Source organism: Pteropus vampyrus, unplaced genomic scaffold (genome assembly GCF_000151845.1).
Source record: "Pteropus vampyrus isolate Shadow unplaced genomic scaffold, Pvam_2.0 Scaffold11, whole genome shotgun sequence".
In the NCBI taxonomy this organism is placed as follows: domain Eukaryota; kingdom Metazoa; phylum Chordata; class Mammalia; order Chiroptera; family Pteropodidae; genus Pteropus; species Pteropus vampyrus.
In genome coordinates, this window is record NW_011888792.1 from 11,491,614 (window position 1) to 11,507,272 (window position 15,659).

The following is a 15,659-nucleotide window of genomic DNA, read 5'->3' on the forward strand; positions in this document are numbered from 1 at the left end:
CCAGCCGTGAGACCAAGGGCTGGGTGGGTCTGCACTTACATCTCCTGGAACACAGGTCTCCTGCAACTGAGATCACCAGCCCAGGGAGAATATGCTTAGTCCAGACCTCTTAAACCGGAGCCAGTACATATCTGGCCAGCTACGATGTGGTGGTAAGAAGTTGGCCAAAAAAAAGTTGTGGGGGTAAGACTTCTGCCACAAAAATGACTGAGAGTGGCGCTTCTTTCCTCACAAAGATGCAAAATCGGGGAGCAGGCAAATGGTGTGTCAACTCTGGGGCACTCTGTTAACACCGGGCATGGAGCAAACAAGGCTCTCCATCCACAACCTGTACTTTTTAAACTCATAGTCGCTTTGGGCTCTGATCCTAAGATTTCCAGAGCCAGTTTCCTATAGCGAGTGAATGGTCGGAGAGAAGAATCAGGCGAGGGCCAGAACTTCGGGGTTCTGGCGGAGAATGGGAACGGGGCGCGCGGAGCGCTGTCCATGGTGCTGGGAAGAACGCGGCTTCATTTCGCTGTACCCAAACCGAGCTCAGGTGTAAAAGGAGAAGAGAAACCAGCAACTCGCGCGGCTGGGAATTCCCTGCCCCCCACCGCTCCCGCCTCGCGAATGTGGAAAATACGCACGTAGACGTACAATTTAAACAGTACTCTAGGAGGGTTCTACTCTATTTCTCAGCCTGTACAGCTTAGTCAGACAACAGTGTTAACTGGTCATTATAGCATGGTTTCCTCTTTAAAGATTTCTATATTTCAAAGTACTGTAACCATCAATTTTTGATGTAAGAAGTAAAGAGGAAGGCAAAAAGAAAAAGGGTGATTTGAGACCTTAAACATATTCAAAGGCACTTAGCTATTTCCTGATCTGACAAGATATAAAAACGTAGCATGACTTAGCATGAGTTTATGGGGAAAGTATTAAAAATATACAAATTCAATTTCATTTAAATAATTCTCTAAACTGCACGCTGGCCAAAGGTTGCAATTATATTTTTGTCAGCAAGAATAAAAAAGAGAGATTTACCTATTGTAGTATTTGCGTGTGTGTGGTGTGTGTAAATTTGAAATAGATAAGACTTCATTCTGGGTTCTAAATGTACTCTTAACAACTGCAACCTCTTAAACAAATTTGATTTCTTAAAAGGTAGGTGACCAGAAAGGAAGCAGGATACAGATAGAAATTATCTCAAAATTAAGATAAAGAACTAAATAGAAACATAGCCTACCTAGTAGGTGGGTCATTTCTGTAAAAAAAAAGTTTTTACATGTTTTTACAAAAGTATGTGCATGTATGTGTGCGGGTATAGATATGTAAGCATGTGAACAAATTTCATGTAGAATAATATATTGGGTCAAATCAGAAACGTGAAAAACAGAAAAAACTTAATTGTGTTAATCATGAAAATCTTAGCCTCGGTAACTTGAATCCATGTGACAATGAAGAAGGAAAAGGACAAGAATTCAAACAGCTGACACAATAATCAGCAGCAACTGACAGCATCTCATTTGATATTTGATATCAAGCACTAGATCAATATTTGTAAGATCAATGCAATTTTAATGGTTTTCTTTCAAAACTATATGAAAGCCAAATTGTGACACTCTGTGCTAGAGTTATTTTTAGAGCTGGTTATTTCAGGGGGTGATACTAATTTACTGAGGCAAAGCAAGAGCAAAAAAAAAAAAAAAAAACAACCCCCAAAACCCCCCAAAACAAACTATCATTTCTTCAATTGACAAATCCTGATTATCTAAGTATCCAGAGAAGATATGAACATTTATTGGGAAAAGTCATTTATTTCATTATGACAAAACAAGACTTTGGAAATTTATTTGGAAGTACATGATGATGAACTGGATTAGAGATACCTTTTTCAGACACAATGGGATTAGGTGGCATTTGAGCCAAAAGAAATGAAAATAATAAAAAGAGAAAATCTAGGCCTTTCAGTTACAGGGTCAATCCCTTCATGTGTGGAATTCAATGGGAAATAACAGATTTTTCTGTGTCCCAGGCAGGGTAGAAAACTGAAAGGCTTATTTGAAACTCATAGCTAGATTTCTACACAGGTCAATCAGAGCAAGAAAAAAAAGTAATTTGGTATGCGTATTGTCTATTCTTTTCCTTTTAAGAGGTTATACCTTAAATATAAAATGCAAATTACTCTAACTCAGAGGCACTTGGTTTTCAACTTATAAACCTTTAGACAGTAATCTAAGAGCATTCCACTCTTTATTTTTGTCTTAGTTGTTTAGACAGTAACATTAACTCATTTGCTTACCAACTTATTTTATTTAACAAAAATGCTAAACTCTATTTATTTGTTTTTACAGATTCGATTTTGAGGCATTTTCACCTAGAAGAATCCAAGATCTTCAGTCCAAACAGCAACTTCCGGGGAGGTAGACAATGGGGGTGTCCCAAGAGGGAGTTTAAAACTAGGTGAACATTTCAGTAAGAAGGTGAGATGTGGTGATTGTGGGTAGCATTCCTGATTAGCAGATGTTTAAGTTTTTAGACTAAAAGAGAAATAAAATGTCTTTCATTTGAAATTCAACTTTAATTAAAAACTTGGGAGAAATTGGTTTTCACCTGAAATATTTTAGAAAAATTTCTCATACTTGACCTAAAGACCCTTCTTCTCTCTTCAAGATACAGAATAAAATATTTCAAAGCTGTGCAGTTCTTAAACTTTCCACTCAGTGTTTCTTTTTTTCTTGATGACAGTATATTGCCTGATAAACTTTTAATATATTATTACAAACAAATCACTTTAAAGGCATTGTATTATGTTTTTAAATGAAATTCATACCTAAGTCCTTGTGTAGCATAATTAAATTATGCACCTAGTATATTCTTTAGCAGCCTAAGTCATATTTTCTAGGATTTTAATAACTCCATAACCAAGTCACTCTCTTCATGTGTCTCTATGCTCCATTGTATTTCAAGTCTGGCAGATTGCCTTCAAACTAAAAACACACACGGTTTAAATAACTTTTAATGAAATTCAGCCACTTTACACACAAATACATGTTACATACAGAGAATTTACAGATGCAGATAAACTTGAGGCATTAAAAGATATTTATTACGATGCCTTGAAAATTTCATTTAAAAGAAAATAAGTTTACAAATAATCCTGGTGACCAACGTATATTGAGTATCTACTATGTTACAGGCACTGAAAAAGACATATACGTACTGTGTATGTTGTCTATTTTTGGTAGAATGGGCATATGTACCCCATGAATGAATATGTATGTGTATGCGGTGTACACACACACACACATGCATATATATATATATATATATATATATATATATATATATATATACACACACTTTTCTATTAGTTTTTTAAAAAAAAACCCTGAGTTATTTCAAAGAAAGAAGGAAGTTTTATATTTAATTGTAGTTCAGACTTCATTTTGGCTGATCATAATGTGACCAACATTTTTCTTCATAGCACGAAGGATGGTACTTAGAATTTAAGTTTAGTGTTCCAAAAATGCTGCTCTTCTTAAGCCACTTTGAAGTAATGCTAGTGAGTTTAAGATCCAGATCTACATGTTAATCTCTAGTTTTGCCTTCAAACAGAATTCAGTTACAAAGAACTTGGAAAGATTTTGAATCTATTCAGGAGAGGAAAACTCTTTAATTTTCTGAGGAGTAAAAACTCCCCAAGAAACTTCATATAGCTTCTTAGATTTTGCTTAGCATACGTGATAAAACATTGATTGTTGCAGTTTGGTGACCCATGAAATTTGGGGGTTAGTTTTCTCTTCAGACCAGAGCATATAATTATGCAAATAAAGAGCTGTCACTGATCTAGTGAAATACTCACAAACACATGCACTCTGAAATTGGACAGAAAAGTGAAAATGGTTGGTGATGTGATGGTGCCATGGTTTGTTTTCCTGCCAAGTTTCTATCCAAGTTCATTATTCAAATTGTAAACTTTAAAAAGAGACATATCATTCTTAGGGTGTTGGTTGTCTTTTCATTTCAGATTCTTTGTATTGGTACTGCAGGCTGGTTACAAAGTACAGTTCAACATTATTTTACCTATGACAGTCTCCAATATTAACTGATGTAATAGCCAAGGAAAAAAAAGCTGAATGACTTGGAAGGAAAGATGCTGGGCCTCTCTAGATTTCTTTCTGGAAATACATCTCATGTCAATTTCAAGCAGAACTCAACTCCAACAATGCAAAAATATAGTGAAAAGTTTTTGACAAATTTCAGGGCAAAGGACTGGGTAAAGTTGCCTGTAAGGCCTCATGGATTAAGTCAAATTTTCGTCTTCAAGCTTTTTATATTCAAGGGGAAAATACTGGTCACTGCATGATATCCACTTAATGGCCAAACTTTTGAGGATGATTTTCTTCTATCTAGCGATTAAGGCCACCATATAATATTTGGTGATTTTGACATTTATGGTTCATTTACAATTATCACGTCTCTGAAATCTTTGTGCTAAGAATTAACAAGAGCTCTTCAATCTAATCATGTTCTTTGGCATCGAGGTCCCCCAGTTCCAAAGTTACCATCCCACAGGCTGTTGCATAATTTCAGATGTCATGGAGAGTCCCCCTGATGAAATCTGAGAAGGCTCATGTCAGACCACTGACTGCTAAAGACATCACTACATGAAAGATCAGTGGTGTGAAACTTTAAAAACATCGATCCAAATGAATCAATTAAACCAACATTCATCCCTCTAAAGTGTGGGGTTTAAAACTATCATTGTTGCTTTTTCCTTAACCCTACATAGATTTTGAGATAAACGCTGGAATGCTTTGATGGCTACTTCTATTCTTGAATCTCCGTTAATCGACTTTGTGCTATTTCCCTCTTTTCAACATCTTCCACTTGGTGTACGTTCTTTACTTTTAGTACAGTGCATGACAGTTGCAATGCTTTAAATCTAAAACCGCCTAACAAAGCTGACGCGTTGGGTAGGATAGCTTTAAGCTCTGTGAAGTGTTGATTAAAAACCCTTTCCCAGACTCAAACTGATCTTTTTGGAGATTAATAGGATATTAGATAAAAGGAAGATGAACAATTCAAGAGACTCCCACTCAGTCACTCTATACAAGGAAGGAAGGAAAGTATTCCATTTTTGAAAGGGAGCACCTCCTGGAGTCTTTTATTTTATATTATTACAGCACCTAATAAGTAATCATAAAATAACCACCATTATCTCCCTTTTTTTGGCCACCCATATTTCAAAGATGAGAATGTTTTACATTTATTTAAAGACATTTTTCTCTACAGAGGCATAGGGAAAGTTTTTGAGATAAATTTTAAACTTTCTGTAATAGTAATCTTTCTAAAATGAATCAGAACTACAAACACCAAAATGAACCTGTCAGTTTAGAGTTACAAACTATAATTATGACAGCAGACACACATGTATTTGGATTGGAACTCCAGATAATCCAGAGAAACATGAAAAAAATCTTATCAGCACTGATAATATAGTTAACATTCTGTCACCCACACTCTCTCAAAGGAGTTATAGGTTTTAAAGAAGAAAAAGCTGTAAAATAAATGTAAAGAAGATATTTTCAGATTAGATGTCATAATACATCAGGGATTTATTTATATAAGGATTTGGAAACAATTTAATCTGATCAGACTCCTTTTGGAAAACACATTTATTTACTGTATACTAAACTGTACTTTATAAAATGATAGTTTAACAGGTTCTAATTTCCAAGTAGCTAAGAAAACATTTAAGATGTTAAAAACAGATGTATTAAAAAAATGTTAGCTTTGTGAAAGGTCCAAGCCAAATATTGACTCAACTGGAGTTAGGATACTACCATAGAGCAACAATAATAGTAATAGTAAGCACCTATAAGGTGTAAAGGATTTATGACATCTCACCATTCTTCTTAGGTTTCTGCTTTTATTAATCTCTATACACGAGAAAATGAACTTCTGAGCAAGAATAATACGCTGCTGTTTGTTGGGAAAATTGTTTTTATTTAAAAATGGTAAACAGAAATATATAATATATAGAAAACTCCTGTGCTTTACTTAATTTTTTGGAGGGAGGGGGTATAAACAATAATGCAATCCAGGTTGAAGCACAAGGCAGAAACTTGAGGAAAAAAAAACAATTGTTACAAGTAGATTTCTACCCCCTTCAAAAATCCATAAAAACTTTTAATGGCTGCATGGTTAGGTACCTTTAGAAAGCTCCAAAGCCAATATCTGGCTTTTAAGTTTTAACAGGACTATTTTGAATCTTAGATTTATCACTAACTCCTTGATTCTCATTCTACTAACTCTAAGAACCAAATATATAATTAAAACGAACAAACCCACATCCTAACTTAAACCTCTACCTATCTCAAAACCAAAGAAGAAACCAAAATGGGGAGGAGAAGATCAGAGCAGAAATATTAACACTTGTCACCTCCAAGCAGGCGGGCTACTTACTACTAACTGATTGTTGTTACTCCAGGAAAATTGAGGTGAATGATATTATTACATTTATACCAAAAGACCCATAATCAACAGGTTAAAAAATCCTACATTACAAGGAATCTTATCGGTTAGCAGTTGGAGGTCTGGGATGGTTTGCCTAGCTCTCTCTGGGTGGCTACAGCTCAGATCCACAAGTAGAAATTAAATTTACACAACTTAAGTTTGCAAATAGCTCTCTATAGATAGTTAAATAACGCCTAACAATCCAGTAGTTTTAAAGTCTTAAAGGCAATTAAACAGCGATTTACTCTAGTTAAAAGTAAAGGTTTTTAAAAAGAGAGGTGAGAAAATTACAGAAGAGGAGTGATTTTATTTATAAACTGAGCATATTTACTTTGCTCTAATTCAGGTGCAGAAGCTTCACAAATTTAGCACTGCAAAAGTGCCGATTTTAAAAAAATGCAACAAAATTAGTTTCCTGTGAACATTTTCATGTACTGAAAACGCCACACAATTTATAACACTTTGAAAAATATATTCGATTCACATCGATTCTCAAATCTTCTCAATGGAAGGTACCATTATTTTATACAGTTCACCACTTCTTCTAAAATAGAAAAGATTGCAGAACAACAGGCTTGACATTGGTGGGGTTACACATTTTAAGCTATCTGAGAGCTAGATGACATTTTGATTTTTCCTATGTTGTTTATGCTAAAATAACCTCAAAATATATGCATATATGACTACTGTAAAAAGATCACTTTAATTTGCCATCATCGAAACTATAATAACTAATTAATATACTTGTATACCAGAGATATTATCGCTTTAAAAACTTGCTGAAATCGGTTCGTAATACAAAAACATTTTATCCATATGGTGGTTATTTTAATTAAATTTTTTTTGAGGAGTCAGTTCTAAGTCATTTTGGATACATTTTATCATGTCCTTAAATAAGAGAGGCATGTTGTTGCATATACTTTAAAAACAGATGAATATTAAATTCTGATTCTCATCTATTAGAAACAGAATCTTCACTAGGTAATTAAAAACTGATAACGTTAAGGTTTAACATTTGAATATAAAAATCAGCAAAATCTTAACTTATTTTACCTCTTATATTTCACAGTGTTGGCCAGATCTTAGCTGGATCAAAAGACAATTGTTGAAGCTGTAGGGCAAAACCCTACAGAGGAAGTGTACTATTAAAAATTATACTACTGCACTGAGGAGATCAACTTTCACACCAGGTCTTTCCCTTTCTGTGGAGCAGAAAACTAAAAGAATCATTTTAGACCAACTTAGCCTTTCAGAAGGAAAAAGCTCGAGTACACAGGTTCACTTTCTTAATGACAAAAAATTCTATCCCTAAAAGGGTCAAACTCCAGGAAAGATCAGAATAGATCATTCTAGTTAGGATTAATAACAATAAACTTTCTCCACATTAAGGTTAAAAAAGCGAAACAAGTATGCTATCTAAATTACAATGCCACTCAATATACATTATATATTTAAAAAGTCAAGTCAAATCTAATGATAAAGTTGGAAAGTCCATTGAAAAGAGGGAGGGTCTTTCACACAGAAATGTAAAAGATTTGCTCATCGCTATGTTTTGGTTGAAACAATCTCTTGTGAAATTAGAGACTAGTGAAAAAAATCTCATATTCAACTGGCAAGGATTTTCAGCGGTAATGTGGATTTAGCATTTTATAGACTTTTATGCAAAAGTTTTTTTCCTGGTCTCTAAATGAAAATAGACTGTTAGGGAGAGAACAATTTGCGCTCCCAAAACTACATAGTATATCATGGCATTCATGTTCTGAATTTAAATTTGGCTTTTCTGGGTGTGAGGGGCGGGGAGAACTTCCTTAAAACAAGAGACATAGACGCCCTCAGAGAAAAACCTACTTTAAAAAGTAAGTTTGAAGTCTAGAATAAAAGTTTGCTCTGGTTCGGAGAAGAGAAAAAATGGACCCGATTAAGGGGGGCCAGGGCTCGAGGGTGGGGGAGCAGTGGTGCGCTGCAGCGGGCTGTAGGACCGCGCAGACGCCGCTAGCCCCGCAGCGCCGGCGCGGGCTCCGTCAGGGCAATTAGAGGAGCGCGGGCCGCGTCAGGCAGGGCGCTGTCAGCCTTAATCTGCGCGCTGACGGGCAGCGCGAAGCCCGAGCTCAGCCCGCAGGAAGCACGACCAGTGAACCCATATTGCTTTGACAGTTGCACTCATCTAGAAATAATGCAAAACGCTATTTAGATGTATATATCACGACCCTGTGCTCTAGGAAGAAAACAATCTAATGAGGGGCTGGGAGTCTGCTCGCCGACGACAAGCAGTTAGGAGCCGGGTGGATGCATGCTCGAGTGTGGGTCCTGGGCGTCCCCTCCCCTGTCTCGCTCGCTCTCCTCTTACAGCTCTTCATGCTTGATTCGGTGCGAGCGCCGCGTCAGAGCCGGCTTGAGGGAACTGGTCTTGGCCTCAGAGGCTTCGGTAAAAAATTTGAAAATAGACGGGAAGCTCTTCCAGGAAGTGAGTTCGTGACGGTCGGTGCCTGCAGAAAACACAGATTCGGTTAAGAGAGGGCCTCGCCGGGAGCCCCCGTAGTTGGGGAGGCGACCGCCAGGCCGAGCGGAGGCGCAGGCCTCGGGTCCTCCGCCCCTCGAGACCGCGCCCTGCCCCCGAAGCCGCAGCACCCCCGCGCGGCCCCGCCACACCACACCTGTACCTGCGGGTCCACTTTGCCCCCGGGGCTCAGAGGCAGGCTGAGGTCCGCCAGATCCGCGTCTCTGCAGGCGACGCCCGTGAGGCAACCCCGGGACTTCACCAGCCTCCGGCGTTAGCCCCCTCCCGCCCCAGGCGCGAGGACGCGGCCCGGAGTTCTCCGCAGGTCGCTCCAGGCGCGGCCAGGCGGCCCCCGCGGCCCCCACGGCCCCAGCCCCTCCGGGCCAATCGAGGCGCGCGGCGGTAAGGGCCACTCCCTCTCCCGCCTCAAAACCACCCCCTTCCCCAGGCTCTGCGCGCGCGCTGGCGCGCGCGCGCGCGGGGATTGGTTTCCTCAGCGCGAGGAATCGGGCTTCTGCACCCACCCCACAGCACCCACGTTTGCTTCCGAAGAAGGGGAAAAACCCACAAATCAGATTTTTCTTGACTCTTCCCCAAAGCGTGCTGTTAGACGTGATTGCCTCAGCGAAGGCACTGTGACCAGATTGTACGAGATGGCTTAAAGAAGGACCAGATACAAAAAAAAGATTGCACAGAAGTGTCCTAGCAGGCTACCTTTTTTTTTTTTTTTTTTAACAGATTTTTATGGGGCAGGTTTTGAAAACATAAAAAAATAAAATAAAAAATAAAATAAAATAAAATAAAATAAAATAATAAAGGTTTCAGAGGAGTGACTACTAAAAGAGCGTCCAGGCCTCCTATATTGTCAGGCGAAATTCAACTCAGAAAATGCAGGTTTAGTTGCCAATTTACGGGATTATTTTATTTTACTACAGCTGCTTTCTGTGGCTTCAATTTAATACTAATGTGTAGTATTTTTCAAATCAAATCTACCTTCAGTTTAACAAGCAAAGTAACATTGATGTAAATATAACAGATAAAGACATTAATCTGTTTTTGACTCTTTGTGATAGCTTATGTCATTTTACCAGTAGCTTCATAACTGAAAAAAATTTTAATTAAAAAATAAAAATCACTAAGACTCTCCTATAGAAATAATGAGTAGCTTTGAGACAGCTGAAATCTCTTCCTAGATCACTCAATTATGCAGAGAGATACTGCCTGGAAGTCTCCAGATTCAGGGCCCTCTGTCTGATACTTTAACATTGTTAATGATAATTCTTTAGTCTGTAATAGTAGGTCATTGCTATGGTTACTCTACAATGGTGCAACACTTTGCTTTCCCCTTCAGCTATTCGCTGAGACCTGGTAACCACATTTGTTGCCTAGCAACAGTTTTGTGACAGTATCACAATCTGGGAGTTACAACAATAAGGATGCTATGGCTGCAGTCGACCAGAGAGCAGAAAGCTACAGTTCTGTGCATGCAACTTAGCTGTGGGAGCTGGCCCTACTAGAGAACCCCTCTCTTTATAGGTGCCCTCACAAGGATGCTTTCTGAGCTCTTCTCTCAGATTGGCCTTATAAACTTGCATTTGGAATTAAGATCCAGTAGTGAAGTCATATCCTTGAGAAATATCTCCCAATACTACTGTACTCAAACTAAAAAATGAGGTCATTTCTCTATTTGCTTACTCATTTCGGGCAAAATTCAATGTTATTCAGTGGGAGAGAGAGATGAATGTGGTTTATCCTGGCAAATCCTAAAGTGACTGACTGGATTTTGTCAAATCTTAATATAATTCTTGGGAAAAAATTATATATATGCCTGTCTGCATCAATAGGTGCATACATTTTCAAGTTCTTTAAAATATATTTAACATTCAAATATTTATCATAATTTTCACTGATTTATTCAGATGATACTCTTAAAGAATTCTTTTTGAAGTTGAAGACATTTATATTCTCCAAACCCAAGTGAGCATCTACACATGCTTATACACATCAACTTTAAATAATATTTTATGAGTATATCTAGGAAGGGGCCAGTTTCTGGACAGGTTTATAAAATACTTGTCACTACAGTGCTTGCAACTCTAGTTTCACTTCAACAATAACTACTAATTGCACTTACAATAATAAAATACTTTAAAATCAATTGTATTTCTCTTTTTTGAAAGACTATTCTCAGATGCAAACTACAAGGCAGTTCCCAAACACAATGAGAAAAAAAAGGTGTTAATTGTCTCTTTTCCTATTCATTTCCCATGCTTCCAGGCTCATTTGGCATTTCCTCCATAGTGATCACACTTACACTTACTAGTGTTACCAAGACTATGATCAATTTGTAAGCTTTCTTAGGGAACTCTTCTCATAATTCCTCCCACCCCTTGAAAACCAATTCCATCTATGAACCTAGAGGGACCTAAGGAGTCAGTGGTCTGAAGCAATATTAACTCCTTTATTTTTTATTTTCTGGTGACAATCCTTCTGAAGGATGAACAAATTTCCCTGGTGATAAAAATCAGTACAAAGGCTTTTTAGTTTTAGCTTATGATGACCCTCTGCTTGATTAGTCCTGGGCTGAAAAGATCAAACTCCCTGAGATAACTAAGTATCTGCACCAGCTCTCAACATTTACCCAGGCAATTTAATAGTATAAATAATAAGAATGTGTGCTCTGTCAGAGGAAAGAAAATTGCTAGGAGTAAAGGTAATAAGCAAGGTAGCTTAGAAACTGAATTAGAGACCAGCATGGGGGAGGGAGATCTCTCCCTAAACTAAGGAGTGGTAATATGACTATTTTATAGAAAAATGGCTTTCTTTTCCAAATTTTTGAAAGTAGATTTTTAATAATTTAAAAATAGCATTTGGAAGTTAGGTAATTAATTGCATGTCCATCTGGGACTGCATATACACATTTCAAGACCATGTTCGGAGACCATTTTCAAAAATGTGGGGCCAAAGTTCAATTAAAATATTTACAAATTAATATGAATATCTATCCACAGTGATGCTTAGAGAATGGAAACTTCTGAGAGCAGCTTTCTAGTACTTAAAATATAGCATCTTATAGGAAATCATTTCATCAGGACGGAAAAACTAGGCCATTACATTATCTATTTATAAAAAGATATAAAAGGGGAAAGTTTAGGCCAATCAAAAAAGCAGCCATTTATTAATTAGCTACAATGATGTGTAGGTAACATGGACACTAGTCCATTTAGCACTAACCATGCTATTAGGAGACGGACATGGTTTGATAGTCACGGCCTGGTCTTTCCTCTACCAAGACTTTACCATTATCAAAAACTCCTCTTTTAACAGACTGTGAACATTCTCCACTTTTCAATTCCCCATTTTCCTAATCTAGAGAGGTTCCTACAATGTAAGGAATAAAGGGGTTTCTCATATTAAATACATGTCATGTTCTCAGGGAATGATTTTTGTATCCTTTTGGATTGGAAGGCTTGGTTTTACTGGATAAATCCCTCTGGGGCATATTCAGTTTCCTAATCTATAAAATTGATTCGGTATCAAAATAAAATGTACAGGATCTCAGTGCTTCATTACAAAAAAGTGCCTTTGCTCAGTCTCAATCAGTGGTTCTTAATAGGCATCGTAGTGGCCTCTGGGGGCATTTTGGAAATTTGTAGGTATATTTTTGGTGGTCAAGATGATTGGAAGGAGCTATTCATATTTACTGGAAGAAGGCACAGGGATGGTGGACATCCTTTAGTTTGCAGGGCAGTACAGCACGATGAAATGTTATGCATTCCACATGGTTTTCAAATGTTCTACCAGTTATTCATGTAGTTGAAAAACCTATTTGTAATTAAATGAGCTTAGAATTTAGATCTGTTTAACAAATAATCACAAAGTATTTTTGGCATGATCCAACTACCATGTAAATTGAAGGGATTTTGTACTTTATGTATGTTGTTCAGAATGTCACCAAGAGTGGTTTACCACATAAGATCTTATCACTGATGGCATCACTGCCCACAGTACTTGAGTTGCCGATAAACACACTTGCATCAGCTTGCATTTGTAACTGTTGAATTCATAAAGATTCTATGCCTAGGACCAGTATCTGACTATTATAGCATGCCTTCTCATGTAGATTTTCCTGAGCACTTTTAATATTGATATGCATATTATTTTTTATTATGTTAGTTATTTTCTTTTATTCCTTCTATATTTGAACTGGAGCATTACAATAATTTAGCAATTTTATAAGTAGGTGGGTTATGTTACCTCTAGAATTTACTTCAAGATTTATTTCAAGTAAAAGCACTGAGTAACACTTGTTATAATAGGAAGTATTTAGATGATCAAGGGTCAGCTTAAATAAAAATGAATAGTTAATTCTTTTTTATTTCATTAGGGATTAATTTTCCCTAGAATCTGACCCCTGTTCTAGCTTTCTCTTTTATGCTTATACAGAGTAGAAAGTGCCTTTTGTTTTTCTTAATGTTTCTTCCCAAAATACTTTTTGTTACTAATGTTATACATTGAAATAACCAAAAAGCAGGGGGTAGGGGATCTTCTAATTAAAATACTACACTGAATATTTATCTCTTATCTATCACTTGTTTTAAAAAAATGAACTATAGCAAATTTCAAAGCAGTGAAGAAAGCATAAATGGTTAAAAGAATCGGAAACTTTGAGTATGAAGGATGAGACTATAAATCATAAAAGGAAGATCAAATTGCTAAAATATGTCATTTGTTTTCCCAAAAGACTCTGTATTTAAGAAAAAGTGTCTTGTAATGGAACTAAGAAGGATGGTGTCTACATTTATGTAATAGCATTTAGAAATTAAACAATAATGGTTGGAAATAGCACTGAGAGGGGAATGTTCAAAGAATAGGATGAGAGAAGAAAACATTGCTGTATCTTCTGCCTTGTCTATTCCCTTTACTTCTTCATGTGATGACTTCAATCTAAATGTTTCTTACAAGTTTGCCTTGTCCACACTCCTCTTCACTTGATCTTAGTACTCAGAATTTTTTTTTGGTGGGGGGTGGGGGTGGGAGAAACAAAAACTATGCCAAAATATGCTACTGAGTTAGCAGCTAAAATCCTGATGTTTACTTTGGCAGATGTGGACTAGTCTGAAGCTGTACCTCCTTTTATGCAGCAGGTGTCTTAAAAAGTTATATGTAAATATAATTTCTATAAATAGAATATTTTTAAAGGAAGAAGTAGGTTATTTACTTCAACGAATCTTTTAATAAAGTGGAGAATTCTCTGGGAAAGCAAATAATCATTCTTCAAATGATACACACACATACATGAGATTTGTTAGAGATGAGGCTTACTAGTACAATATGATGGACAGTCTGAGTAAGTTCTTATCAAAGAGATAATTTAGAACATTTTCTTGGTCAGCCATTCACTATTCTAATTATTGCTAGTCGCCTTATTTTGCATGGTGATAGGCCAAAAGGTCATGGAATAATTTCTACATCTTAGAATCTGGTTTAGAATAGGGAATATAACTTCACAAAATCATGTCTGAATATGAAATATTGTTTTCATATCTTTGTTTTTTGGGGAAAAACTAGCATGTGTCCCTACCCTCTTACTAACATCCCCAAGTCCTCTCAAACCAAAAGAATTCATTTTTAAAGAAAAAGTAATGAATAAATTTTATAAGTTTCTTACGATAAAGTGTAAAGAAAAAACCTAGAAAGATATGAAACATTAACAGAATAACATGTCTATGATACTTTCAAAATGACAAGGCTTGATTTTAAAAATTGATCTTTAACAAGAAAAAGAAATATGGGCAATTAGGAAGTAATGAAGACCCTGTCAATATAGCTATGTTGATAATAACAGGTAGGGGAATTCTTGAGAAAATCTAATATATAAAAATCAGGAGGTCTGTAATATGCATTATTGAGTCCCAGTGGGATTAACTAATGAACTTATGAGCACATCAGCAGTTATTTTTAGACTGTTATAAAGAATTAGAGAAATACCAGAGCACTGAAAAATAATGTACCTTCTAAAAAGAAATAAAATATAACTACTAAAATTCATTTTAAAATAAATTCTTGAGCTTCTAAGAAGGGTACCTAATGAACTCTCCAAGTTAGAAGGCACAAGCGTGAGACTTAGTCACACTGTCGGTGGGTAGGTGGGGGTAATAAATGGAGTGAGGTGGGGTGTTCATTGAGACTATATAAGTGAAATGCCAAGAGCAGCTAAGTAAACATGTTGCACTGCCTTGTTAAATTACTTGTGTAAGGTACAGGCAAGTCTCTTTCCATTGCTAACACTGTTGGCAAGCCTGTTAAAGCTGAGATTGGGTTGAGACCCTAAAGGCAAATCATCTTATCTCTTGACCAAGAGATAAAAGACAGGCTGAAACGAAGACATAAAATCAGAGGTAGAAACTTTTGAGTCATTTGCAGTTTCTGGGGCAGCCTGGCCTTTCCTTCAGCTTCTTTTCTATATTCCTCATCTACGAAGGGGATTGGGGGCAGGGGGTGTGGGAGGGTGTGGGAATAGGGTGCCGGGCAGCTTAAGATCCTGGGAGACAACTCTGTAAACATTCTTTTTTTTTTTTAATTATTAAAGTAGTTGACATACAGTATTATATTTGTTTCAAGTGTATGAAAGTAAATTTATTCATAGGCAGAGTGG

The 15,659-nt window shown here is 36.8% G+C and overlaps 1 protein-coding gene across 4 annotated transcripts in view; it reads right to left on the reverse strand.

Annotated features, from left to right (window-relative positions):
- Positions 1–5,229: 5,229 nt before the first annotated feature.
- The window catches only part of FAM172A (family with sequence similarity 172 member A), a 363,025-nt gene continuing 352,595 nt past the window's right edge, over positions 5,230–15,659 (reverse strand). For all 4 annotated transcript variants that reach the window (XM_011378075.2, XM_011378053.2, XM_011378061.2 and 1 more), the window contains one exon: positions 5,230–8,990. In XM_011378075.2, the coding sequence (XP_011376377.1) occupies positions 8,848–8,990 (143 nt within the window). In that variant the 3' untranslated portion in view covers positions 5,230–8,847. The remainder of the gene's footprint in view (positions 8,991–15,659) is intronic.